The 26439-nt window shown below is 51.5% G+C and overlaps 1 protein-coding gene across 5 annotated transcripts; it reads right to left on the bottom strand.

The window, feature by feature from the left end:
• Positions 1–1009: 1009 nt before the first annotated feature.
• Positions 1010–24711, bottom strand: Sema4a (semaphorin 4A). Of its 5 annotated transcripts, XM_085835760.1 has the most exons (16): positions 21806–21895; positions 21219–21463; positions 20344–20511; positions 18235–18395; positions 17270–17332; positions 16938–17036; positions 16592–16697; positions 15770–15886; positions 15235–15359; positions 14921–15093; positions 13228–13378; positions 5697–5877; positions 3485–3603; positions 3227–3384; positions 2843–2940; positions 1010–2312 (listed from the first exon to the last, which is right to left on the bottom strand). In XM_085835760.1, the coding sequence occupies exons 3-16, from the start codon at positions 20480–20482 to the stop codon at positions 1720–1722; spliced, it is 2283 nt and encodes a 760-aa protein (XP_085691886.1). In that variant the 5' UTR covers positions 20483–20511; positions 21219–21463; positions 21806–21895; the 3' UTR covers positions 1010–1719. The 5 variants fall into 5 exon arrangements, with proteins under 5 accessions (XP_085691886.1, XP_029331337.1, XP_021014249.2 ...); XM_029475477.2 differs by lacking the exons at positions 21219–21463; positions 21806–21895 and adding an exon at positions 24651–24711; XM_021158590.3 differs by lacking the exon at positions 21219–21463 and having other exon boundaries at positions 21806–22115.
• Between the last annotated feature and the right edge of the window lie 1728 nt (positions 24712–26439).

The raw sequence follows: 26439 nt of genomic DNA, 5'->3' as shown, positions 1-26439 counted from the left end.
CATCTCTCCACCCTCCATTCATGTGTGCATGTGTGGACATATAGGTACAACATCACATTTGTAGAGCTCAGGTTTCAGTCCAGTGTGTGGGTCCCAGGGACTGAACTCAGGTCAAACAGGCTTGGTGGCAGACACCTTTGCTTGTCCAGCCATCTCACTGGTTCTAAGAACTTTTAAAAAACTTTATAGTAGAAGGTTGGTGAGGAATAGGTAGCTGTGAGCAGAGGTCACAGTTAAGCTGTTGTTAAAGACTTAATGTCGATCTTAAAGAGGTCACAGAGCAGAAAGTGGGGAGAACGATACCACAGGGGCTCAAAGAGAGCCAGGGAGGGGGAAACGGGAGGCCACAGTGGACTCTGGCATTGTTCAGTGGTAATAGGAAAGAGAAACTAAGTACGGACTACATAGGTAGAGTTATGGAGAAGGTTTTTGGCTTTTTGGTTTTGATGTTTTGAGACATTCTTGTAGCCCAGGTTGGCCTCTGTATTATTTGGCCAAGGCTAGTTTTCAGCTCTGGGTTTTTGTGCCTCTGCCTCCTGAATGCTGGGCTCACAGATAGATGCCCCTAAACCTGTGTGTTCAGTTTTGCATGGCCTGTGTGCACCTGCAGTCAGAAGGAGAGAACCAGCTAAGTAAAGTGGGGGGGCCCTGCTGGGAATTACACTAGAGAACAGAGGTTAGGCAGGCTGCCGTGTCTGGCAGAGAGAGGAAAAGGCAGCGTGGGGAAGTGTGGAGACAGACAGACGGATAAGGCTAGGGTGGGGGTGGCTGTGGAGCACCGCCAGAAACTGCGGCTGGGGGCAGAGCTGAGCTGGAGTCACGATGAGTGTGGGAGTGCTGGGAACAGCAGGTGTGGCAGCCAGAGAGTCTCGCACGCACGCACTGCTGAGGCTGGTCCACACAGTCCTAGCTCTGCCTGGAGACCAGAGAAGGGCTGGCTGGGGCAGACCTGATCCTCCACACAGGTGGGAACTTAGCTGTAAGAAAAACAGCACAGCACACCATAAGCTTTCTTTAAAGCTTATATATTTTTTAATAAAAAATAAATTGTCTGTGACAAGCAGTTTTCTGAATCCCAAAACAAAGGGAGGAGGAAGGAAGAGGTCAAGGGTCAGCCACACTGGACAAGGGAACAAGGCTCAGATTATGCCCCCCATTCTAGCCAGGGCAGAGACAATAATAACAATCTGTCCAAACTGAAGCAAGAAGGAAGGTGGTTAGACTTCAGAGATGACTTCCCAAACAGTATGGCATGACTGGTAAAGGAAACACAAGGGGCCAACTCCAGAGAGACTCTTGGAGACCCGGGAAGGAGGGTGGGCTGGTGTTCAAAGCAGCAGCTGCTTCCAGAGTGACAGCTTTCAGGATGGAGTTTGCAGGAATAGCCCCAGCTTGCTCTGATGCTTAGGTTTGTCACCACAGAACCCCAGACAGCCACACCTTTCATGGTCTCCTGGAGCACATTTTTTACAGGAGGGCTCTTGGGGTCAATCAAAATCAAAGAAACCTGTCTGGCTCTTCCTGTCACAGGACAAGTACAGGTATGGAGACAGCCCAATGTGCTTGCAGAAGAGAGTCCCACAGGGGAGGACCTACTGGGTGCTGTAGGTGACACACGTTAGCAGGAGAGCCTCCTACCCTGGTCAGAGTGGCACTGTGCCTGGCATAGTCAACAAGGCCAGTGGCTTGCTCTGCTCAGCTGCGGATCTGTGTCCCCGTTTAAGCCACTTCGGCGCCCAGATGGTTGTTGTCGGCATCTACATCACTGGCAGAGGTCCTGTGGTCTTTGGAGGGCTGGAGGTGCTGGTCCCTGCTCAGCGGAGCCTTTTCCCTGGGGGGCAGCATCCCACAGCCCTGAACCTTACCCCGAGCCCGCAGCGCCCCCAGTGGGGAAGCGAGGAGGAGAGTGAGCACTCCCAGGAGCACGATAGCCAGGAGGACGGTAACGATGAGAAAATGGGGCCAATAGGACCGCTGGGCAGCCATGGAAGCTCCGCCTCCGACCCTGGTCAGCGGGACCTGCACACGCTCGCGGGGAACGCCCGCCAGCTCAGGATCCAGCGCCAGGGGCTGGTCCTGGCTGTCTACCCAATAGGAGACCACAGGGTATGAGTAGCCGTTCTCAGTCGCCACACACTGGTAGAGGCCCCCAACGCCATCCTGTGGCAGCAGCAAGAGGGAGCCATTGTAGACAGTAGCAGAGGCTTCTGGGATTTTGGTTCGGCCGTGACTCCAGTGGTAAGAGGCCAGTGCTGACAGGTGGGGGCAGGGCAGCTCCAGGATGGAGTTGGGGACTGTCAGGACTTCTTTAACTGGAGAAGAGCAAAGAGGTGGACATGTTCAGTGGGGAGGGAGAAAGGAAGGTGGGAGAGCGAGCCTTACTTACATCTGTCTCACTCTGTAGCCCAGGTTAGTAATCCTGGTGTCTGGGATTCCTGCTATGGACCACCATGCCCATCTGTCTTTGGATTCCAGTTCAACTCCAAAGCTCAAGTCTCAACCCTCTTCTGTCTCCAGCCTAAACTCCAAACTAGCCCTCAGTCTTTACTCTGTATAATTTCTAGCCAGGTCAACCCTTAGCTTCTAAGATCAGCCAAGATCCGTCCTGTTCCGAGCTGCATTAATAACTCCAACTCAGACACCAAGGCTACATTGACCTCAACCTGAACCCTAGTGTGCCCTCCAGCTCAGCAGGCCTTTCCTGTCCACAGTCCACTTCACATCGTGACTCGGGAATCTAGGTTGCAGCCTAGGCAGGTGCTACAGAAGCTATGGGGCAGAAAAGTCAGTCCTGCCTGAAGTTCCCCAAGTGCCTGGTTACCTTCTCCAGTCCCACACTCACTTAGTTGAGGGGGGCTCTGACGCCGGGGGCTCCTGGCCATGGGGCCACGGGTGCATACCCACTCCGGGTTGCCGCGTTCCATGTCCTGCTTCCAAGGCCTGAGAAGACAAAGCAAGCAAACTCAGCTCTTAAAAACAGACCAGAGCCGGGCAGGGGGCTGGCAGATTAAAGGGAAGAAGAGAGGAAGACCGGGTAGAAGAAAGCAAGGGCAGCTTCAAAGCTGCCCTGAGGAAGGTCACCTGTGGGACCCAGACCCAGAGGGCTGGAATCTGGGAGTGAGAGTGTTGGTGCCCTTTGGGGGGGGTAGGGGGGAACAGTAACAGAAGCTGGAGAAGGAAAATCTAAGCAGACTGTCTTCAGTCGCCATTCAGGGTCAGCACTCACTTGGTAGAGCCAGACAGAAGGCTGCAGAGTCTTGATTCAGGGTCCCAGGCACAGTGAGGGTCCCTGGCAAGCACACAGTCCACACAGCTCTCATAGACACTGCAATTGGCCCTGGGAACTCTCCAGATGCCTCCGGAGAAGCCTGCAAACACTGCACCCTGGCAAAGAGATGGAGGGTGTCAGGAGCCCTAGCACCCTGCCCGGGCTCCCCAGCTGCTCTCCACAAGAGGACTGTGTTCTGTTCAGGTCCCTTCTCACCTGGGCGGGGGCCAGCTGCAGGTTTCGAACAGGCTCAGAGTCAGGGCTCAGCTGGATCTCCTCCACGAGATAAGCGCTGCTGTCCTGAGGCACCACAGCCTTGTGCAGGGACCCCGTGGCTGCAGAGACAGAGACAAGGTAGAACTTCTTCCTGTCACTGCCCTCACATTCCTCCTTAGCAAGATGGCCACAGGGTACGCAGGCCACTCAGTCCCTCCATGGCCCAGGGAATGGGGAGGCTCTCATGGCAATCTTCCTTTCCTTGTGTGTGCTGTTACATATGTGTCAGACATGCATGCACACATGCATGTGGAGGACATAAGTCAGGCTATGTGTTTTACTCAGTCACACCCCACTGTATTGCTGAGACAGGATCCCCCACTGAACTTGGAGCTCCCCGTGACCTAGATTGGCTTCGTAGTCAATAAGCACCAGGAATCCCGACTGCCCCACCCCCACTGCTGGATTTGCAGGTACCCAGGGCAGCACCCAGCTTTTACGTGTGTTCTGAGCATCTCAATTCACGTCCCTACAACTGAGTCATCTGTGTCTTTTTTCTAGTATGAGGGGGAAAAGGAAGGGTTAAATCCAGGGCCTCTCACAAGCTAGGATCCTGAACTACATTCCCAGCCTTCTTTTTACTTGAGACAGGGTCTTAGAAGCCCAGGCTGGACGAACATGCACTTTTCCTGGCTCAGCCTCCCAAGTCACTAGGATTACTATCCTGCCACACCAAACCCTGCTCCTGACCACCCTTTTAATGGTTTCAACTTCCTAGAACACAGAAATCTGAGGTAGGAAAATTATGAACATACGCCACCATGCCTCAAGTCTGGTTTTATGAGGTGGTGGGGATTGAACTCAGGGCTTTAGGAACTGCAGACAAGCACTCTGGCTGCCAGGGTGTGTCCTCAGCCCCACTGTTTCTCAATAAACAGGAAAGACTAACGATACAGAGGGCAGGGTGGTTCAAAGATGGCAAGACAGGAGACCCTTGGCAGATCAAGCTGAGAAGGGAAAAGAAGGCTGGGCTGGGAGAGGCTGGAGCTCCTATCCAAACACCTATGTGTCCTCTAGGAAGCAGGAGGACCAGGGTCATGAGCTAAGAATGAGGGTGGGCTCAGGAGAGAGGGATGGGTCTAACAGTCATTCCAGAAGAGGAACAGTTGGCTGGGGAGTGTGCTCCATTGCCAGCCAACCGAGGGCATGCACTTTCCTGGGAGGAAGACACTGGGCTCATTCATTGTCTCTGCTGTGCCTGTGCTGAGCATACAGTAGGAAAAACAGAGACAAAAATTCCCAGGCTTGTGGAGTGGGTGGAGGCAGACCATAACTGTTGTGAATGAGAAAACTGCACAGCGCATTAGCTGTAAATTAGAAAGTCAAGTGGAGCAGATCGAGGGGATCCTGGAGGTGGGGATGCAGATCGAGGGGATCCTGCCCAGGGCTGGGACAAGGGAGGGTGGGTCTGCCTTGCTTAGCGATAGGGTCTCATTCTGCTACTCAGGCTAGCTGCCAACGTTGTAAATTCTTTTATTTTTGAGTCTGGTCTCACTATGTAGCCCTTGGCTGGCCTGACACTCACTAAGTAGACTAGGCTGGCCCAGTACTTAACAGAGATCTGCCTGCCTCTACCTCCCAAGTGCGGGAACTAAAAGCATGCACCACCATGCCATGCTCTTTTTTCCCCCCTCTTCTTTTCTCTTCTCTTCTTTTCTTCTCTTTTCTAGAACAGGGTCTTAATCTATCCAAACACTTGGGAGTTAGAGGCAGGTAGATCCGAAGTTGAGGGTCGGTGTTAACTACATAGTAAGCTGGAATCCAGCATGGGCTGCATGAAAGTGGGGGGCTGGGAAGGTATGGCTTCTACCCTTCTCCAGGTCACCCTTGATGACCCCTTCAGTCCCGCTTTCCTTCCCACCCTCTCCTCCTGCCTCTGATATGGCTCCTCCCAGAAGGTGGACAGCGCTTTCTAAGACTGGAATATAGACTGGGGTCTATATTCCCCAGCCAACTGAAAGCTCAGAAAGGCTAGAGACCAGATTGTCTTGCCATTGCACTGCGCCTCCTGAGTCCAGCAGGGGGCTCACACACTAACTCTCTGCTAAATTATGAGCTGAACACGGGGATGGACTCAAAGGCTTCCTGCCTCAGCCTGGGTTTGCGCCCCTGCTCAGGTCATCCCAGGTATATTCTGGAAGCCTATACTCACAGGTACCCAGGTACATGACCACATGGCTGCTCCCATCAAGGCCCCGAGCTGACTCCACGGCAAGCCGTGTGTACTCCACGCCAGACTTCACCAGCAGGGGTGTTCCTACCACGTGCTCATCCATCAGAAAATGGTCCTTCATGAAGGTCAAGGCTTTGTCAGAGGAGGGGCCCATGGAGCACTGGAGGAGGAGGGAAGTAGAGTGTGTCAGCTCCTGAGTGGGTGCACCCCTCCCTCTCCCATCCTCCTCTGCCCTCTTTCCTCAGATGGTGAGAACACTCAGACCCAGAGCTCCTAGGCTCTCTGTGAGGTTGAAAATGCCTAATTCATGAAAAGTAGCCAGAGCGGGGAGGGGCGGGGCCGGCGCGGGGCGGGGCCAGCATGCCCTGCGGACTAGGTCAGCTGTTTTCTCTGCCCTGTTCTTCAGTGCCTGCATCAATGCCAGCACGAAGCACGGGAATGCTCCTTCAGTCAAGCACCCTGCTTTACTATGTCTGTGATCCCTGGCGAGGCAGTGGGTGACAAGACGGAGGTGTGACAGAAACGGGCGGTGTTGCTGTTTTGCGTGAACTTGCTGCGTGACTTGGGGGAGTTCCTTCTCCATTCTGAGCCCTCTTTCTTTCACTCATACCCGAGGGTGTTAGACCGGCTGTTCCTTCAAGGCCCTGACAACTGGTGAGAGTCTTTGCTCAAGATTTAATTAATTGTCCTTCCTTCCCACGAGCATCTCCTGAGGCCAGTCCCAACGGTCACCTACAAGCTGTGTAGTGAGGTTACACAAATTACTTCATCTCAGAGCCACAAATTTCTGTAAAGTGAGGGGACATCTATAATCCCATTTTTGTGCCAGCAATGAATGCATGTGCCTATTTTTTTTTTTTGCCTCTTCCTATGGAAATTTTTAAAAAATATTTTTAACTATTTCACTTATTACTTTGTCTCTGTGTATATGTGTGAGTGAGGGCAGGTACCTGTGGAGGCCAGAGGTATACCATCCCCTGGCACTACCTGACAGGGATGCTGGGAACCAACTTCAGGTCCTTTGCAAAAAACATTAAGCACTCAAAACCACTGAGACACCTCTCCAGCCTCTCAAACACTTAAAAATTCCAGTCATGGCCTTGGTGTATAGCCCAGGCCAGCCTTGAACTCTCAGTCTGCCTGAGTCTCCTGAGTACTGGAATTCCAGGAGTGAGCCACCACATTCTATGTGGGTAAGCACAGAGCCAAGGACCACCAGATTTGTGGGTGAAACTGCAAACAAGACAAGCTGAACCACTCAGAAAGAAAAGAAACACAGACCTAAGAGGAAGCCACGTGTGGTGGCACACGCCTTTAATCCCAAGACTGGGAAGACAGATTGTGAGTTTGAGGCCAGCCTGGTCTACAGAACAAGTTCCAGGACAGCCAGGGCTATATAATAGAGACCTGACTCTACACTCCTCTTCTCCCACACTTTTCTTTTTGTTTGTTTGGGTTTTTTGTTTTGTTTTGTTTTTTCGAGCCAGGGTTTCCCACACTTTTTTTTTAACTTTATCTTTATGTATATGGGTGTTTTTCCTATTGTACTGTGTGCATGCCTGATGCCTAGGAAGGCCAGAGAAGGTGTTGGATCCCCCAGAACTGAGACATCTTTCTAGGCCCCGATTTATTTATTTATAACTAGAGAGAAAAAAGAGGTGAGGGGGGAAAGAGGGAAGGAGAGGAAAAAGCAAGCAAGCAAACAAACAAAAAACACCAAAGAGGAAACAAGAACAATTCAATTCAAAGAGAAGAAAATGTCAGAGAATATCTCATCCTCTTCCCGTCTTCCTGAGAGGGAGAGGGAGCTATCTTGTTCCTGAACTAAGAGGAGCCCTTACATGAAGAGAACAGGCAGGTACCACACATCCCACGGGAGGCGTAGCCGACCTCAGTAAAGCAGCCAGCTCACCTTCAAATCCGACCGACTCTGACCAAGTCTCTAATCTAACAAGTGCGCATTTATAAGAACAGTGACCCGGCATGGTGACTCAAGCTTGTAAACCCAGCACCTAGGAAGCACAAGCAAGAGGATCAGGAATTCAAGGTCGTCGTCCTTAGCTAAGATGAGAGTCCCAGAACAGTGTGGGCTATCTGAGACTCTGTGACATAAACACATGCACGCACACACACACACACACACACACACACACACACACACAGAAACACACATACATGCACACACACAGACACACACACACAGACATGCAAACATACACACAGGCACACACACACAGGCACACGCCCTCTCTAGGTAAACTACACTGCAGAACAGCACTGGACACTGTAGGACACTGCACAACTCTGTAGGACAAGGAAGTAAAGTGAACAACAAAGAGTGCTGGAGCAAGGGCGGGGCTCATGGATTGAGAATGTTTGCTGCTGTTCTGCAGAACCAGAGCTTGGCTCCCAACACCAATGCTGCATGGCTCACTATAACTCCAGCTCCCGGGGACTGAGGATACCCTCTTCTGGCCTCTGCAGGCTACTTCTCACACGTGGCACACCCAGAAACAGGTACATATACATACACATAAACAAAAATAAAGAGCCTGGCTATAGAAATACATCTATAAGGAAAATAAAATATAAATTACAAGACACTTAATAGAACACTCTATCACAATCTGTAGATCTTATTTGGATCTTGACTGAAGTAAACAGACCATATTTTTAAAATTTGGGAACTGGGTAGCTAGATGGTGTCAGCACACACTTTAATCCCAGTGCTTAGGAGACAAAGAGACAGGCAGATCTCTGGTCTATAGTGTGAGTCCAGGACAGCCAGGGCTACACAGAGAAACCCTGTCTGGGGGTGGGGGGGGAAGGGGAAGAGGTGGGGAGGTTGGGAAAGTGTATGGGGAGGCTGGAAAAATGTGTGAGGAGGCTGTGGTGTATGGGGAGGCTGGGGAAATGTGTGAGGAGGCTGTGGTGTATGGGGAGGCTGGGGAAATGTGTGAGGAGGCTGTGGTGTATGGGGAGGCTGGAAAAATGTGTGAGGAGGCTGTGGTGTATGGGGAGGCTGGGGAAATGTGTGAGGAGGCTGTGGTGTATGGGGAGGCTGGAAAAATGTGTGAGGAGGCTGTGGTGTATGGGGAGGCTTGGGAAGTGTGTGGGGAGGCTGAGGAAGTGTGTGGAAAGGCTGGGGAAGTGTATGGGGAGGCTGGGGAAGTGTGTGAAGAGGCTGGGGAAGTGTATACACATAAGGACCTGTGTTTGGGTTCCCAGCAGGCCCATAAAAGCCAAGTGCATGTGTGCCTGCACCCCCCAGTGCTGGGGCGTGGAAAGGAGAGGCTCTTTAGGGCTTTCTGGCCAGCTGGTCTAGTCAATCAACAAACTCTAGGTTCAGTGAGACATGTTCTCAAAAAACAAGATGCAAAGCTGGGCATTGTGGACCCAGCACATGGGAGGCAGAGGCAGGTAGATCTCTGTGAAATGAAGGTCAACCTGATCTACATAATGAGTTCCAGGCCAGCCAGGGCAATGGAATAAAAAGAAAGAGAGTAAAAGATGGGGAAACACATGAGGAAGAAACAGAGCATCAACCTCTGGCCTATAACATGCATGTACACATGCATGCACATACACACATGTGCACACATGCATGTAATACACATATGCATGCACATGGACACATACATGCACACACATGTACACATGTATATATACATGCACACATACATAAGTAATACACACAATACATATATGCACACACATGTACACACATACACACATGCATTCACATATATACATGTACACATACATACACAAGTACATACACACAATATACACATGCACACATACACGTATATATACATGTACACATATATACATACATATATACATGTACACACATATATATACACACATATACATACAAATATGTGTATATGTACACACAGCAAAAAACCCCTTTATGACAGTGGTTCTTTTTTTTTTTTTTTAAGATTTATTTATTGTTATATGTAAGTATACTGTAGCTGTATTTTAGATACACCAGAAGAGGGCGTCAGATCTCATGATAGATGGTTGTAAGCCACCATGTGGTTGCTGGGATTTGAACTCAGGACCTTTGGAAGAGCAGTCAGTGCTCTTAACCAATGAGCCATCTCTCTAGCTTTATAACAGTGGTTCTTAACCTCCCTAATGCTCTTTAATACATGTTCCTCAGTTGTGGTGACCCCCAACCATAAAATTATTCATTGCTACTTAATAACTGTGGTTTTGCTACTGTTATGAATCATAAAGACCTGTGTTTCCCAATCACCTTTTGTGGGCCCTGTGTAAGGGTCATTTGACCCCTCCCCCACACCGGGGTTGAGACCCCTAGGTTGAGAAGTACAGCTTTACAGTATCTTAGATGTTCTGAGCTGTGAGCAGGAACACATGTCTGTCCTCACAGCACTTGAAAGAGAGAGGCAAGAGAATTACAATTTTGAAGCCAGGCTAAGTTACACAGCAAAGCCTCTTTCAAAAGAATAAATTAAAATAGGACAGCTGGCTCAGCAGTGAAGAATACTTAGCTGATCTTGCAGAGGATCTGAGTTCAGTGCCCAGCACCCACACGGTGGCTCACAGTATCTACAACTCCAGTTCCAGGGGACCCAATGCCTATTTCTGACCTCCTCAAGCCCCAAGCACACACATGCTACACAAACATACATGCAGGCAAAGCACTCATACATGTGAAATAAAAGGAAGTCCGTCTTTTTCAAGAGTAAGTTCCAGAATGGGGAGGCTTGCGTTCTGACTCAATCGCTCCTGCATCCCACAGTCTACTGTAGCATCACACAGTAGCACGTGTAAAATAAATATTTGTCGAATGAAAAACAGGGACAAACAGTTCAAGCAGACTTTTCTGTTCTGAAGTTTTGGGGATGGAACCCAAGGCCATGTGGAGGCTGGGTTAGTGCTCTACCACCAAGCTCTACCTGTGTGGGGGAGACCTAAAGGAGAAAGGCTCCCACAGGCTCCTCTGAATGCTTGGCTCCCCTTGCCCTACACTGTTGAACGGTTTAGGATTAGGAGGTGTGGCTAGATGGAGGAGGTGTGTCACTTGAGGTGGCCTTTGAGGTTTCAAAAGCCCACGCCAGGCCCAGGTCTCTTTACCTCCTGCCTATAGATCAGATATAAAGCTCTCAACCACTGTACCAGCCCTGTGCCTGCCTGCTGCCACGCTTCCAACCATGAACTCACACTCTGAAGCTGTAGCCAGCTGCCAATTAAATGCTTTCTTTTATAAGCTGCCTTGGCCACGGTGTCTCCTCACAGCAATAGAACAGTGACTAAGACACAGAGCACGAGAAAAGCTCTGAAAAGCCAAGAAAATAAACGAAATGTCCAGGCTAATGTGGTCCACTGGGCACCCAATTCAGCACGAGGACTGACCAGGTGGCTCGGCAGGTAGAGCGGCGTCAGATCTCATGATAGATGGTTGTAAGCCACCATGTGGTTGCTGGGATTGTCAGCTTGCTGCTTTATAGCTGGGAATGTCAGCTTCCTGCTGACAGCTGGCCCTCTCTCCCTAACAAAACAATCAAAGAACTACGTGATTTAAATATTAAAAGAGTCCAGTGAGGGAAAACAAGTTATATCCAAAAGGTTAGGTCTCCAGACAGCTTGGGAAATCTCCAAAACAGGTAACAGAGTCAGCCTTGCAAAGTTTGCAGGAAATGGTTTCAGCTCCTTAACGACATATCCCTAGCCAAACCATCAACAGTAAGAGTGAAATAAAGGGGGCTTCTGCTTTCAACATCTCCAAAACTTTACCTGCCTATGTCTTTATTTTCTCAGGCCTCTATAGAGGACAGCCTGTACTAAAATGAGGTAGTTTAAGGTGAAGCAGATGCTGGGAACAGCTCTGTTAGTAGAATGCCTGCCCGCATGCAGGAAGCTCAAGGTGCAACCCTCAACACCATGGGCACTAGGCACGATGGTACGTGCTTACACTTCTGGTACTCATGACGGAGGCAGGAGGATCGGAAACTGGGGTTACCCTCAACTCCATCGAGTTCAGGGCCACCATGAGCTACAGGAGTCCTGTCTCAAAAGAGAGAAGGAAGGGAGGAAGATAGAAAAGGAAAGAAAGATGAAGCCACGGCGGAATGTGTGCCAGAAACAGAAGCTACGCTGTTGGAGAGTGGCCAAGGGACACTCCAAGAAGAGGAGGAAGGGAAACTGTGGCCTGACGGATGGACGCAGAGGTCAGCCATCTGGGCTGCAGCCTATCTGAGGCTTTCTTAGAAAGTGAAACTGCTTAAGGAGCCAATGGTCTAACTCCAGGAGATCAGGGAAGAAGTTGAATGAATATAAGAACTTAGAAAAAGCAAGCAAAAAACAGACCAGGCTAACAACTCACCCCAGGTAAACAGAAGGTCTATAAGAAGGAAAGGTTATCATGGCTTACTACCTCGCTCAGCCGTGAGTGAGTCATCTATAGTAATCCTGCCTAAATTAGAGTGACAGTGACAGGGGCTGGGGAGATGGCTCTAGAGGCAATTGGACGATGGTAGAAGGGAGCCAACTCCCCAAAATTGTCCGCTCACCTTTACCCGTGCACCCACACACATTCACAGACAATAAACATAAATAAAAATGATAGCTGAAAAATCCCTAGGGGTGGAGACTGTGGCTTGGTGTTAGAGCACTTGCTGGGGCAGATGTGAGGTCCTGGGTTTGATTCCAGAACTCAGGGGAAAAGCCACCTTTTAATGCTCACATGGGTTAGAAATAGAACATGGGGGAAGGGAGGGAAGGGAAGGCTGATTTGCAGAATTTGCTAATTTCTGAGATGCATACTGCCTTTGAAACTGACTTCAAGCTACCGATGTTGTGGCAGTGAGCATGAGTTTGGACAGAGATATGCCAGCGAGAGCCAAGAGCCGGGGAGAGGCAGCACACACCTGTGATCCCACCCTCGGGACAGAGGCAGGAGGTGAGTTTGAGGCCAGCCTTGGATGGGAATGGGGCTTCAGCACCTGTCCTGTAGGTGTCTCTGAGGTTGCCTTGAATGTGCACTGAATTCCCTACCCCTGCATCCTCCTGACTGCTGGGATTACAGACGGCCTCCATTGTGCTCAGCCATTTGATTCATTTCAATTATGTGTACAGATAATTCAGATTACAAAATAATAATAATAAAAGGTTACTGGAAAACGTGCAGGTGAAAAGCTGGACATGGTAACACATGCCTGAAATTCAAGCATTTGGGAGGTGGAGACTGGGTAGCCAGAAGTTCAAGGCCAGCCTGAGTTACATGAGGTCCTGCCTGAAAATAACTGAAATGGTGATGAAGATGCCCAAAACTATACTTGTGGCGCCTGGCCCATGTGCTCTTAATTCTTTGGTGATAAAGCCAGGGATTTGGTGCTCAGCACTGGGAAAGAGGTGGTCCTGGCAATCATTCTGGATGTAGGGTATTATCAGACATCTGTGGCATATGAGCAGCTGGGTGGGGTGTGTGGACCTTTACCCTGCCATGATGGTGCTGGGAGGAATGGGTGGTACTCACACTGCCTGGCCTCGGGCTGACCTCTGAGCCCCGGTAAGTGGTCCAGCGGGAGGTCTCCTTGTTCAGCTCCTTGTACTTCCCTTTAAAGACTCGCTCAATGTCCGTGAGAGAGAAGGCACAGACTGCTGAGCTCCTGGTCCCGCCAACCTGCCTGAAGACAGCCAGAGAAGACAGTCACTGTGGTTCCCTTGGCTGCCTCTCCAGCCCCAGTGGAATCCCAGCCGGCCTGGAGGGTAGGAGCCAGGCCAACCTCTGGAGGTTTATTTTTTCCTTGCTGATGGTGATAAGGACCTGACAGCCCCACAGAGTTCCCTGACCCTGGCCTAAGGCCTGTCTGGAAGCCCATCGCAGGATCTGAAATATGATTGCTCCTAATGAGGATTAATTGGGGCATAGGTAGGCCCTGGGGTGGCCCCTGCCTGTCCTGCCCAGGCTGGGCTGTGCCCACAGGAAGAGTGGTAGAACCGGCTTCGTGGTCCTCAGAGAATGAGCCACGGTTGTCTCTTCTGCTGGTCTGTGGCGAACTAGTACGTCTTCTCATAGTCTCCTAGACACACTGACTGGGTTCCCAGTTCTGCATCTCACTGATGATAGACCCTGCACACCAGAAACCTTCGCTTCCTGATACATGGTTGGCAGGTGTCTAAACACTGTGATGCCAGACTGTGGCTGTGGGACCTTTGGACCTTTCTTGTTCTCTGAGCAAGTCCTTCCTGTTTTCTCGCTCCTAGCGATAACCTATGGCCATTAGGAAGCTAGTGCTAAATTTGTGTCTAGTTTTACTTTTTTCTTTTTCTTTTGTTTTTAATTATTTATTTTATGTATATAAGTACACTATATGCACTATATGTACAGTATATGTAGCTGTCCTCAAACACATCAGAAGAGGACATCAGATTCCATTACAGATGGTTGTCAGCCACCATGTGGGTATTGAATTGAACTCAGGACCTCTGCAAGAGCCATCAGTGCTCTGAACAGCTGAGCCATCTCATCAGCCCATGTTTAGTTTTACAATAGCATTTGAGCGCTACAGACCCTTGTCCTGCCTTTCTGGTCTTTTCTTTTACTTCCATTTCCTAGCCTAGTGAATTGGTTTTGTTTGTTTGTCTTAAGACAGTCCCCAGTAGCTGAGGCTATCCTCAGTATGGAGCAGAAGATGGCCTCCTGTCTCTTCTTCCCATCTACCACCATCCCTGACTTAGGTGGTGCTGGGATCCAACCCAGGGCTCAGTGCATGCTAGGCAAGTGCTCTACCAACTGAGCTACATCCCCAGCCCTTGTTTATTTTTGAGGCATTAGTCCTTGAACTCCTGTACTTCCTTCCTCATCACCACGTCTTTGTTTTATCAATGTTTTATTTTGTTTGAGACAAGCTCTCTCTGTGTAGCCCAGACTGGCCTCCAGTTCCTTAGCCTCTTGCCTCCACCTCCCGAGTGCTGAGAACACGGCATGCAGCGTGATGCTGGGTATTTTGCTGATTTTTAGTGTCTGCCTCCTGTAAGCTTCCTTCCAGGCAGAATGAAGCTAGTCTCTGAGCTTTGTTTCTTCCCTACACATGAGAGACAGTCCGGTTCCGGGGGTCTGGTGATGCTCAGATTCCTTCCTATGCAAAGCACGGAATGTAAAGTAGGCTCTATCCGCTCCCGCCTCCCTGGGACGCAGCCCTCCTTTTCCCTGCCTTGCTGCTCACCACTGGGAGGTAAAGACTGCGTAGATGCGGGAAACAGAGGGAGAATCGGCGGGCAGCAGGACCGCGTGGCGGATGATGTTGAATGGCAGCTGCCCTGGCTGAGCGCAGAGCAACTGGGCTTTGAGGAAGGTGGTCCACTTCTTCTGCAGCAGCTTTTCACCGCCCACGTCGTTCTAGGGGAACGGATGGAGTCAAGGCCTTGTTGCGAGTGAACCCGCCCAACCCACCTCATCCCCATTCCCATTGGTTTCCAAGCGGCCAGCCCTCCTGGGGAGGGGGGCGTTGGGGGTGCGGCTTGGGGGATGGGGGCAGACCTTGCAGACTTGAGCCACCCTGGATATGTACAGCTCCTCAAAGAAGTCAAACTCGCTGGCTGTCTCCTCAAAGAAGAAATAGACGACCTGGGTGGATGGAATGGCTGCCACGAAGGAGGCATCCGCTGCAGGGACAGAACAGATAGGCTCAGGGGACTGAGCATCCAGACACTCAAGATGCTTGGAGACTCTGTAGGGTGGATCCCGAGGGCCAGGGCAGAGGTTGTTTCCCATCCCATGGCCTGTTGAGACATATATGTACTTTTTCCTTTTTGAGACAGGATCTTACTATAGCTCTGACTGGCCGGAAACTCACTGTGTAAACCAGGCTGGCCTCCCTTTACAGAGACCCACCTGATGCTGCCTCTGCCTCCCGAATGTTGGGTGGTATGGACCACACCAGCCAGCTGGAGTGCTTTAATTCTTTTTTTTTTTTTTTTTTCAAAAGAGAGATGCGTGAATGAAAACAAATTCCAAACCTAGCGTCAGGAAAGGGGCCCAAACTTGTGTTGACTGGGAGTCAGGGGCTTTTTACCGTGCAGCCAGCGTAGGAAGATGTCAGTCTTGAGAACAGGCTGGGATCCCAGTGTCCGCATCAGGATGGGCTCGCTGCCCAGGAAGTTGTTCATGGTGCCAGAATAAAGCATCCCATCTAAGACCAGGGAAAGTGGGGAAAAGCAAGTATCAGGGGACAGCTGCCTGCCCTCCTCAGACACACCTTCCTTCTATCCTGTCCCCTCTTACAGAACCCCAAAGCAGAGCTCATACTGCCCCCCACACACACCCGACACCCTTCTTAGATCCCTCTGCCCACAGGCAATGACCTATGTAGTCTTCTGTATTGAGCTCTTGCCAGCCCGTTCCTGGTCCTTCCTCAAACACCAATCCCAGAGAAATCACTGTCTTGTGCTCACAAACCCTGGGCCCCTGCTTATCTTTTAAGTCTGCTCAAAAGGCAATAGCCACCTCCTGTAGGAAACCAGGGTGGGAGGTCTGTGATGTGTGTCTAGGCAGAGGCACAGGACTTCTTTGTTGTAGCCGCCTCAGCTCCATGTGTAGGTCATTCGGGAGAGTCATCCCCCATGCAGGCTGGTTAAACAAGTGGCTGAACCTCAGGGCTCACCTGGTGCCTTGCTAGGCCATTCGGCCTTGTATCTACCTACATGCATTTGCTTGCACCCCTTTGGGGACAGTTTCAGAAGGGGTAGTGGCTAGGCTGTCTGTTCTCCCTCCGATCCCGCTCCTGGAGGCTCCTGATTTGATTCGTCCCTTTCTTTGGAAAACCATCATATCTCATTTTCCCCAGAGTTGTTAGGAAAGGCAAGTTTCAAGAGGGCCAGGAAAGCCCCACACTCACCGACCAAGACAGCTGTGTGCTTGTGAACAGGATCGAAGGGGCTTTGGCCCTTCCCGTCCATGACCTTGTCTATCAAGATGGGCAACAGGAGGGAATCTTGGAGTTCCTAGAGGGGGGAAGAGGCTGGGAGCCCAGAATGCCAGGGTCGCACGTCTGAGAGATGAGGAGCATGAGGAAGTAAAAGGGACAGAGAGGGAAATTGGTCTGGGGCTGGGAATCTTACGAGGATCCGCAGGGACCAGAGATTCCCAAAGCTACGGAGGACAGGCTGGGATGGGTGTGAAGAGAGGTGTCAGGAGGGGGAGGGCTGTGAGCAAGTGGGGGTGATGGGGGTCTGACAACTCACAATGAAGGTACAGGCAGGGCTGAAGGCAAAGGTCCCACAGGCATAGAGGTGAGTGGCATTGTAAGAGACCAGGACTCGAATGAAGTTGAAACACTGTGTCTACAGAGAAGCAAAGAAATCAGGCTGTCAGGCCGATTGCCCGTCTCCTGGGATCTTAGAGGATGCTCCCCCATCCCCAGTGGAGAGGAGGGTTGAGATCAAGAAACTTGACAGAACATGACCCACTGGATAATCACAGGAACAGGCCCTCCTGGGCCCACCCCTGTGGTCACCAGGGATGGTCTCTGTCACCAGGGTTCTGTCGCCCACCCTCTGCCCCCACCTGCGTTTACCTCATTGCTCTTCTTCTTAAAGGCACATTCGGTCTTTTTTCTCTCACTGGCTGGCCAGGGTATCTAAAGTGGAGAGTTGAAAGGGGTAGATGAAAGGAAAGGAGCTCTTTGGTTTTTCTGTAAGCCACCACCACCTCCTGTGCCCCGCACACCCCAGCTCTGATGTAAAGCCACCAGTAAGCTCTTAGTGACGTTCTGGTAGGCAGTCATATGCCAATTTGATCAGGACTATAACTTGCATAGTATTAGGATTCATCGGGACGTGGCTCTGGGGTAGAACAAGACAGATCTGAGTTCAAATTTAGGCTTGGCCACCAACTGACTGTGCACGCTGGCTCCATTTCATAACCTGTTAGTGGTTACAGCCAGAATGCATGTGTAAGTGCCTGGCATTCACAGCAGTGGTTATAAACCACACATTTCCTGGGGGGAGCCTGTCAACCCCTTAAAGAAGCTGCAGAGGAGGTGCAGATATCAGACTTAGGCTTTCCAGCACTCTAGATGAAATATTATTCTGCCACTGAAAGACGCTCCTGGTCCACGATTCTGGAATTTTACCTATACCCTGCATGTTCAGGAGATCAAGAGACCACACACTGAGAAGGATCCATGAGATGTGCCTTCTTCCTCCCCCACCCCCTCTCTTAAACATCGTTGCCATTAGGGAGAGGATAGCACAAGAATCAGGGATCTCTCTCTCTCTCTCTCTCTCTCTCTCTCTCTCTCTCTCTCTCTCGTAGGTGCACATCAAATTATTTGAGTCACTGACTGATTTGAGTCAATGTTTTAAATCTCCTATGCCAGTGATTTCCATATCAGCCATTTGAGTGGCTGGGGTTACTGTGAGACCACAGCAGTCCCTGCTGTCAGTGCTGACTCAGAGTGGCAGGTGGCGGCTGTTCATATGGAAGCAGAACTGGTCCAGGGAAGCTGCTGTCTTGGACTCTGGCCCCTGGCCTCCTCACCATGTTCCTCAGCCTTGGGATTCCTGGGTTCTGGATATTCAAGGCCAGGATGGCTTCTCGAGCCCCCACATAGAGAGTGTTGCCATTGTCACTCAGGAGCAGCGTGTCAAAGTCTCGGAGGCCTTTTTGTTGGAAGAAGCTGAGGGCCCTGTGCCCGTCTCCTGTTGGGAGGCAATGACAAGGAGAGGATGAGGAGGAGCTGACCCCTGAGGCAAAGGTGGGGGAGGGGTGGAAGGCCTCAGCAGCTGCCCCCCTTCACTGGCAGCACCCCCCCCCATTTCCTTCACCCTCCAACAGCAGGGCATCTGAACTTTGTGGATTGAGTTCTCAGAAGAGAAAAGTGCCAAAGACAGGGTAGTGGTAGTTTGGGTACTGTTGGGGGTGTTGGAGGGGAGAACCTGCTCAAGACACAGACAGAATATGAAGTGAGGTTAGAAGATGCAATCTCTTGTGAGACTATGCCGGGGCCTAGCAAACACAGAAGTGGATGCTCACAGTCAGCTATTGGATGGATCACAGGGCCCCCAAAGGAGGAGCTAGAAAAAGTACCCAAGAAGCTAAAGGGAACTGCAACCCTATAGGTGGAACAATATGATGAACTAACCAGTACCCCGGAGCTCTTGACTCTAGCTGCATATGTATCAAAAGATGGCCTAGTCGGCCATCACTGCAAAGAGAGGCCCATTGGACATGCAAACTTTATATGCCCCAGTACAGGGGAATGCCAGGGCCAAAAAGGGGGAGTGGGTGGGTAGGGGAGTGGGGGGTGGGTGGGTATGGGGGACTTTTGGGATAGCATTGGAAATGAGGAAAATACCTAATAAAAAATTAAAAAAAAAAAAAAAGAAGAAGATGCAGTCTCAGGCCTGGAGGGATGCAGAAAGGCAGGATGGGAGAGGAAAGAGCTAACAGGTAGACACAGGAGGGCTTCTCAGCCACAGACAACGGAGATAGCTGTTATCTGCCTCAAGATTTGTCGTAGTTACAGATCCCTGCCACCCCTGCTTCCTCTGTCTCCTCCCTTCACTCTGCGATAGCAATTGCCCATCACCAACAATGCCCACTACAGCAGAAAAGACTGCTTCCTCTCGGTTTCTGAGCCCCATCAGTGTGGGCATTCCTGGGTGCCACCTGGACAGTCTGGATATGTTGTAGGGCATGTTCACTACCTATCTTGGTGGTGGCATGTGTGCACATACACACACGTGATTGTGTGGGTTCCTGACACACTGGCACATCAGCGAGGAGGAAGGAGCACTTCAGATAAGTCTCTAGTGAGCACATTGGGACTTTTGCTTTAGTCAGAGGACAATCTGGTTGTTATGTTACTCTTTTGGCCTCAGGAAGTCTGGGAACCAAGAGGAATCCAAAGACAAAATGGAAAAGATACTGCATAGATTGGCTTCTCCTGAACTCTGAAGAGAGCTCATTGTAATTCCCCTTGAAACGCAGGCTTGTTTGTACCTGCACTCCCATCCCACCCAGAGATGCCTCTATCCACCAACTGCTACATCTCCTTTACCATTTTGCCTCAGAAGGATGCTAAGCTACATCCGTGAACAGAAGAGCCTTACTTGTGTGTGTGTGTGTGTGTGTGTGTGTGTGTGTGTGGCACTTCCCCTGGGGCATTTCCTGGAACTAAAGGTGTTAGTAACCCAACAGCCTCCTCAGCCTCCTCAAGAAACCACTGAGGCTGGGTGAGCTGCTAGGATCCCTTCTGACGCCCAGTCTCCTGGACAGGATCTGGCCTGGTATGACCTCTGCAGTTGGCTTGGGCCCTCCAGCTCCTCAGACAATCTAGAGCGAGCTTTAGCTTTCCGGGTCCTGGTACTGTAAAAGCAGTCAGGAGTTTAAGGCTCCTTGCTTAGTGACTGTGACATTTGAGGGAAAGAAAAACCACTGAGTTGGCAGAGAAGGGTCACAATGACCCTTCCTTCTCTTACAGATCAACTTGTGCCTCAGGTGGCCTCTCCTTCTCCCAGCCCCTCCCAGGCTCCCTGGCATCTCTGTTTCTCCGTGCCATTTTGTCCCCTCTGGCACACCTTTCTCCTTCCTCAGCCCCTTCATCTCTACAGTGCCATCCATACCTCCCAGGTACCAGACACTTACCAGCATGGTATTTGACTCTGGGCATGGGCCCCTGACCATTAGTCCCAGAAGCAGGTGGCAGTGATGGCAGCAGGAAGAGTTGGAAGAAAAAAACACCCAGGAGACTCCATGAGTCCTGGCCCAGGGATGGTAGGGCCATGGTCAGCTGGAGACGGTCACCAGATGGTTCTGAGGAAACAGGCACTTTCGGGTTAGCCATGCTTACCACACCCTTCCCGAGGGCCAATAGGAGAGCCCCGGGGGCAGAAGTTCCTCTCTGGAAGGGCCCTCGGAGTCTCACTTCCATCCATCCCCAGCCTCGAAGGTGCTTCCCGCTGCCCTCTGCATAGGGTGCTGCTGTGGCCCACGCTGTGCTGTGTCGCCTAACCATTAAAAAAACTACCTTGCCATTTCTCACCTGGCTCACAGGAAAATTCCTTTCCACTTTGCCCCCTCAGCATCTCCTGGCCCCGTGCTCCAGAGCTCTGATCATCTCTGGCCCTGGGCAAAGGGCTTCTAGGGAACTAGTTCCTGTATGCAAAAGGTAGATTCCCCAGGCTGGCCTGTCACTCAGCTGTGCTGTGACACCTTATACCCGCTACTCACCCCAACCCAGGCAGACAGCCTACCCTCTCCTCAGCCCCAAGGGGCTCTGACTCTTGCTTAATCGGGGCCCATCTAGCCTTCTTCTTAGGGATAGGGGCGTGTCAGTTTATCTACCACTGTGGCAGGGCTGCCCTCTGTATTTCCTGGGAGTGGCCTGGGCAGGAGTCCTTGGCAGACTCTCAACTTCTCCAGCCCCCCTGTCTGCCTCCCCAGAGCTCAGCAATCAGCCTCCCCCATGACCACTAAATGCAGGTTCACACCCCTCCCCCGCCCCACCTCATCTCACATACCCTTGAGCCAGCCACACTGAGAAGTCCTGTGTTCAAACCCTGAATCAGGGTGCCATCCGAGGCAAAGAAGGGGGTCCAGGCAAGGCAAGCGGGCTCAGCCTGGCTGGAACGGGCGCGCGGCCCTCCAGGCACCCATCCTGCCAGAGCCAGTGTGGGTTTCAGGCCAGGGAAACCAGAATTTCTACCTCGAGTTGTGACAGATCCTGGCTGGCTTGGGCGGAAGTTGGTGGATCAGGGCGGGGAGACTGGTGGAGGGGGGGAGTGGGGGTGAGGCTTGAAGGCCTTGCAGGAGACACACCTCCCTCCCTCCTTAGTCTATCCAGAAATTAAGAGTTCCTTTTAGGCCAGTTCAGTGATGCCCTTGTTTCTCCCGTACATCACTTCCAGTCTAACCAGCCCAAGCTGCAGACTCCTCTTGCTCAAGAGAGCTCAGTATGACACCGTCTCTCTCCCATTCCTTCTCTCTCTGACCCCATTGTGGGGCTCCCCCACTGCCACATACTGAGACCTCCTGACCTCCCACACCCAGTGGAATCACATTCTTGAAAGATAACACATTTAAAGCTGGGCATGATGGCGGGGCATACCTTTAATCCCAGCACTCAGAAGGCAGAGGCAGGCAGATCTCTGAGTTCGAGGCCAGCCTGGTCTACAGAGTGTGCTCCAGGTCATCCAGGGCTACACAGAGAAACCCCGTCTCAAAAAAATAAAAAATAAAAAAATAAAAATAAAAATCCTACATTTGTATTAGTTTTTTTTTTTTTTTTCCTATGACTTTGCTGAGGAAGCCCTAGTAATTTGACGTCTCAGTGGGAAATTGGAGAGATTCCCCATTTGAGCGCATGCTTCTTGGGATATGCTTTGGAGCTGAGGCACCCAGCTGGCATGGTGGCTGGTTCCTCCTCCCCAAAGGTTCCAGGAAGACCTCGTAATGCAGGGTTAATGAGTAACCAAGGGCTCCTAGGCCAATAAAGAGTGGTTGGGCTGCTGCCCACTCTCCCAGGTCAGCTGACTTCAGGTTAAAGAGCACAGTGACCCAAGGCTGGTCTACCTCCAGGACATACCCTGTCTTCACTGTAAACACCATCCTCTGCCAGGATGGTCCCCACTGTAGGCTGTCCTCCACCCTTCCAGCTACAGCTCCTAGACAGAAAGCATTCCTCGGTAGAGCCTGCTTGGCCTTCGCTTCATGCTTTCGCCTCTGCTTCCTTTCTCCGGTGTGGCCCAGGAGCTGGGCTCACACAGACCCTCCTGATGGCTTCATCTGTCAAAGCTTGCTAAGACCCTCTCCTCCCCCCGCCCCCCCCCCAAGCTCTCCGCTCACTGTGAGGACTCTGCCAATCTCCCTGTGCTGACATAAACTTCTGAGTCTCCTTGACCTCTAGATCAGGCTTGGGAAGCCACCACCCCAGGGCCTCTCTTTGGAGACAGATTGGCCTATCTGGGTCACAGGGAGGAGCTGTGACCGGGGAACCAGAGGAGCAGCTCCAATGCCATCCTTCTCTACTCTCTCCCTGTCCCTGGGCCTCCTCACGAGACCAAGTGCTCTCCCAGACCCTCGGACAATGTGAGAAGCTCACACTTGGGGCTTCAGGCTTCCCAACTTCAGCATGCAGGCTCCACTACAGTCTTCTTGCACAGAGAACAGAAGTGCAGCAGGGGTGACTGGACAGCCTGACGTCCGTCCGTCTATACCTCAGACCTGTCTAATTCGGAAGCTCTCCCTACATGGCTGGCTTATTCAGTCCCATCTCCTGCCCTAGTGCATTAGCTCAGCTCAGAACTGCTCAACAGAGGGAGTAGGCAGGCATCAGGGTGGGAGGAGCAGGGGCTCTCTCTCCTCTAGCCAGGAACCAATCACAGGGTGACTCCTCACTCAGAAGAAACAGAAATCTCCCCAAAGAGAGGCCATCTGATGTCAACTTCAGCCTAGGTGCTTCCGGTCCTGGGGTGCCACCCACTCTCTCATAGTGCCTTTCAAGAGAGGCAGGGGGAGAAAGGGACATGGCCCCACCAGCTGTCTCATCTCTCACACCCCTGAGCCTCACCTGTCACTCATGCAGGGTCCTGCCTTCAGAAGAGGCCATGCTGGGTATTCCCTCCTGCTGTTGCTTGCCTCGAGAAAGCCTTAATCATTTTTTAAAAAGAGGACCACGTTTTCATTCACACTGAGCCCCACAAAGGGTGTAAGCAGGCTCTGCTTCCAGGACACTCAGAGCTGGCAAGCCATACACCCTCCCTCACTACACAAACGAGGGAAGCAGGGCCAGTGGCTGAAAGCATCCAAGGCAGGAAGGGCAGCAGGAAAACAGTGGTTCTTACCCTGTGGGGTGCGACCCCCTTTATAGGGTGTGGGTGGGTGGGCAGAGAAAGGTTCAAATGACCCTCTCATAGGGGTCACCTAAGACTATCAGAAACACACACACATTAACAATGCCAAGCATAACAGTAGCAAAATCACAGGTATGAAGTAGCAATGAAAATAATTTTATGGTTGGGGTCACCACCATGTGAGAAACTGTATCAAAGGGTCACAGTATTAGGAAGGTTGGGAGTCACTACTATAGAGGAAAAAAAATGCCATCTTCCCTGCCCCTGCTCTCCCAAGCCAATTCTCCTGTAAGCCCTGGAGCTCAGCCTGGGGAAACCCCAGGACCATGTTAGCTCCAGGAAATCACAGCATCAGACTTAGCTCTTCTGTCAGATTCCAGTCCCCCCAAGTCCTCCCCTAACCCCGAAACCACAGAGAAGAGTAGCCCCTTCCTGTGGGACTTGATCATCAAAAGTAGAGGTGGAGAGCGGGGTGGGGGGTGAGGAGGGATGGACTGTGGAGGGTCAGGTCCTCACCCGACCCCTTGCCCCAGCTTGCACGGGTTCTTCAGAGGAAGAATGTCAGCACTGAAGCCACCCCTAGCTTCATCAGAGACCTGGCATGTCCAGTGTCCCCAGCCTCCTCCTCTTGCTAGCCTTTGGGGCAACCCTTAGGAGAGCAGGGTCTTGGGAAACAACCGTTTCCAGCTCCCCTTTCAACCCATGACCCTGCCCCCTTTTTATGATTGTAGCCAGTCAAATCAACTTATATGGATTTGAATGCCTACTGTGGGGCAGGGGAGGGGGGTCACTAAGATGCCCCCAGTCTGTGTCCCTAGCACCCCCCATACCTTTTCCTGTCCCTGCAGGTCTCCAGAATTCTTACCACCATACACACACACACACACATATTTACACACACACTCCATCAACCTAACCCCTTACCCAGTGCCTCTTGGGCTCCCTCTCTCAGTCTGGCTAGTGCTGGAAATCTGCGTTGAGCATTACACACAATGGTCTGACTTCTCTGTCTTGCCCCTCCTCAGGGCAGAGTCAGCGCCAGACAATGGCCCGCCCCTCTGTTCCGCACTGTCTGTCGGCAGCGGCTTCCCTGCTTCTTACCTGGAGCTCGGGATTCCGCTGTGCTTCCCTCCCCCTGGAATGCCAGGCACTTGGCTTTCCGGTCTCCGAGTGCCTCCTTCCCGCCACCCTCCCACCCCCATCTTCAACCCCATCCCACCTCACTGGTCCTTAGTCACCATGGCGACCGCATCTCTAAGTGGGAGGGACTAGAATCTCCCCATATTCTTCCTCCTCCTCTCCTGTCCCACTGTGCCCCACTTCTGTGGCTCCTGGATTCTCATTTGTGGAGGCAGGACCCCAGATGTGGCAAGGGGTGGGGGATACTCCAACCCCTGGGTGCCTGCTCTGCTCCTTTGCCCACCCTCAGGCGGGCACCAGTGTGCAGATATCAGGTATAGGAGACCAGTGAGGCGAGCCCTTTTATGGCCAGTTTCTCTTTATCTCTGGCTTTCCTAAGTACTGCAAATGCATAAGGAAGAAGTACCTGGATGCTAGCCAACCACCTACAACGGGAGTTTACCAATGAGGATGTATACAAACATAAATACATGTATGCAGGGGTCTCCACCAAGATGCTTAGGAAACCATCTTCATTAATAGCCTGACCCCTGGGGGAGGGGCTACTCTTCACAGGTTCGGGTCTGGCATTCCCTTCCTAAACCACCTTTCTAAGAAAGTGGTGTCTCCAGAAACCCCTCAGCAATACCCCTTGAGACCAACTCGAAGGAAAAAACAAAAATAAAAACAAAAACTGGGATGTAAGAGGCAGACAGGAGGCAGACTTCAGAAAGAACTTCCCCAAAGCCTACCAGTAAATAGGAACAGGAGATTAGAAACAACCGTGACCTGGATTCTTTCTTGTTTGGGAAACAACAGAGGTAAGCAGAGGTTTGGGGGAAGTTTTAAAAGCTGCCTGCTCTTGATTTACCCTGACATCAGAACTCCTTCTGTCCCCACAGGGCCTTTCTTTAAGACAGGGAGGAACTGAGAAAGACCAACTCTAAAGGTTGGCTTTCTAGGGGTTCAGGATTGCCCACTGGACACCATGGTCCTAAGAAACAGGGTTTCTGGGTACCAACCTGGCGATCTATAACTTGCTGTGTGATCCCAGGTTGGACCCTTGCTCTCTCTGACTTCCATAAGTCAAAGGAGGGCTCACTCTTCAGGCCATGGCGAGCTGCCTGGCTCCTCTGCAGAGTTCGTAGTATTTTTAGGAAAAAGGAAGTGAGTGCCCTGGAGGGGCCAGGCAGGGCAGCGGGCTTCGCAGGCCAATCCCGGTTCCCTTTTGAGTCTAGGCTGAGATGGGGTAAGCATTTCCTTCCAGGGTGGGATGAAGAGGACACGCCATGTGCTGGCACTCTCAGGAAGCAGACTCAGCAGGGCCACCTGCGTGCTCCTGTTGCTGAACTTCCACTCTCACCACCCTGCTTCTAGGTCTGGGGTTTCTGTCCCCTCGCTGGGTTCTCTCAGGCACTTGAGGAAAAAGCAAGGTTGGAGCAGAACCCACCCCCATCGAGGTCCTTGCCTCTGAGACACTATCACCCTCATTCCCAGAGTAGGTGAGCCCCGTCTGTGGAAGGCTCGGAAGGGACTGTCTGCCACAGTGATCCAAGGAAAGGGGTGCCTACGTCTCTTGGGCTCCATGTCGTCCGTTTCCTCCCAGCTGTACGCTGGAGCTAAGTTATCCAAACACAAGAAGAGGGATTTTAGTTCTGGAGTAGCTGTGGTTGGAAAGGGACCCGTTGAGTGACCTGACACCAAACTCTCTTGTTCCCAACTCTCACAGGAAGAGAAAAGAGCCATTGCCTCTGCTGCGATGAATGCCTTC

Source organism: Mus caroli, unplaced genomic scaffold, assembly GCF_978045245.1.
Source record: "Mus caroli unplaced genomic scaffold, Mus_caroli_1 scaffold_3, whole genome shotgun sequence".
Lineage (NCBI taxonomy): Eukaryota > Metazoa > Chordata > Mammalia > Rodentia > Muridae > Mus > Mus caroli.
The sequence above is the reverse complement of the archived record's forward strand: the minus strand, read 5'-3'. Positions and strand labels throughout refer to the sequence as shown.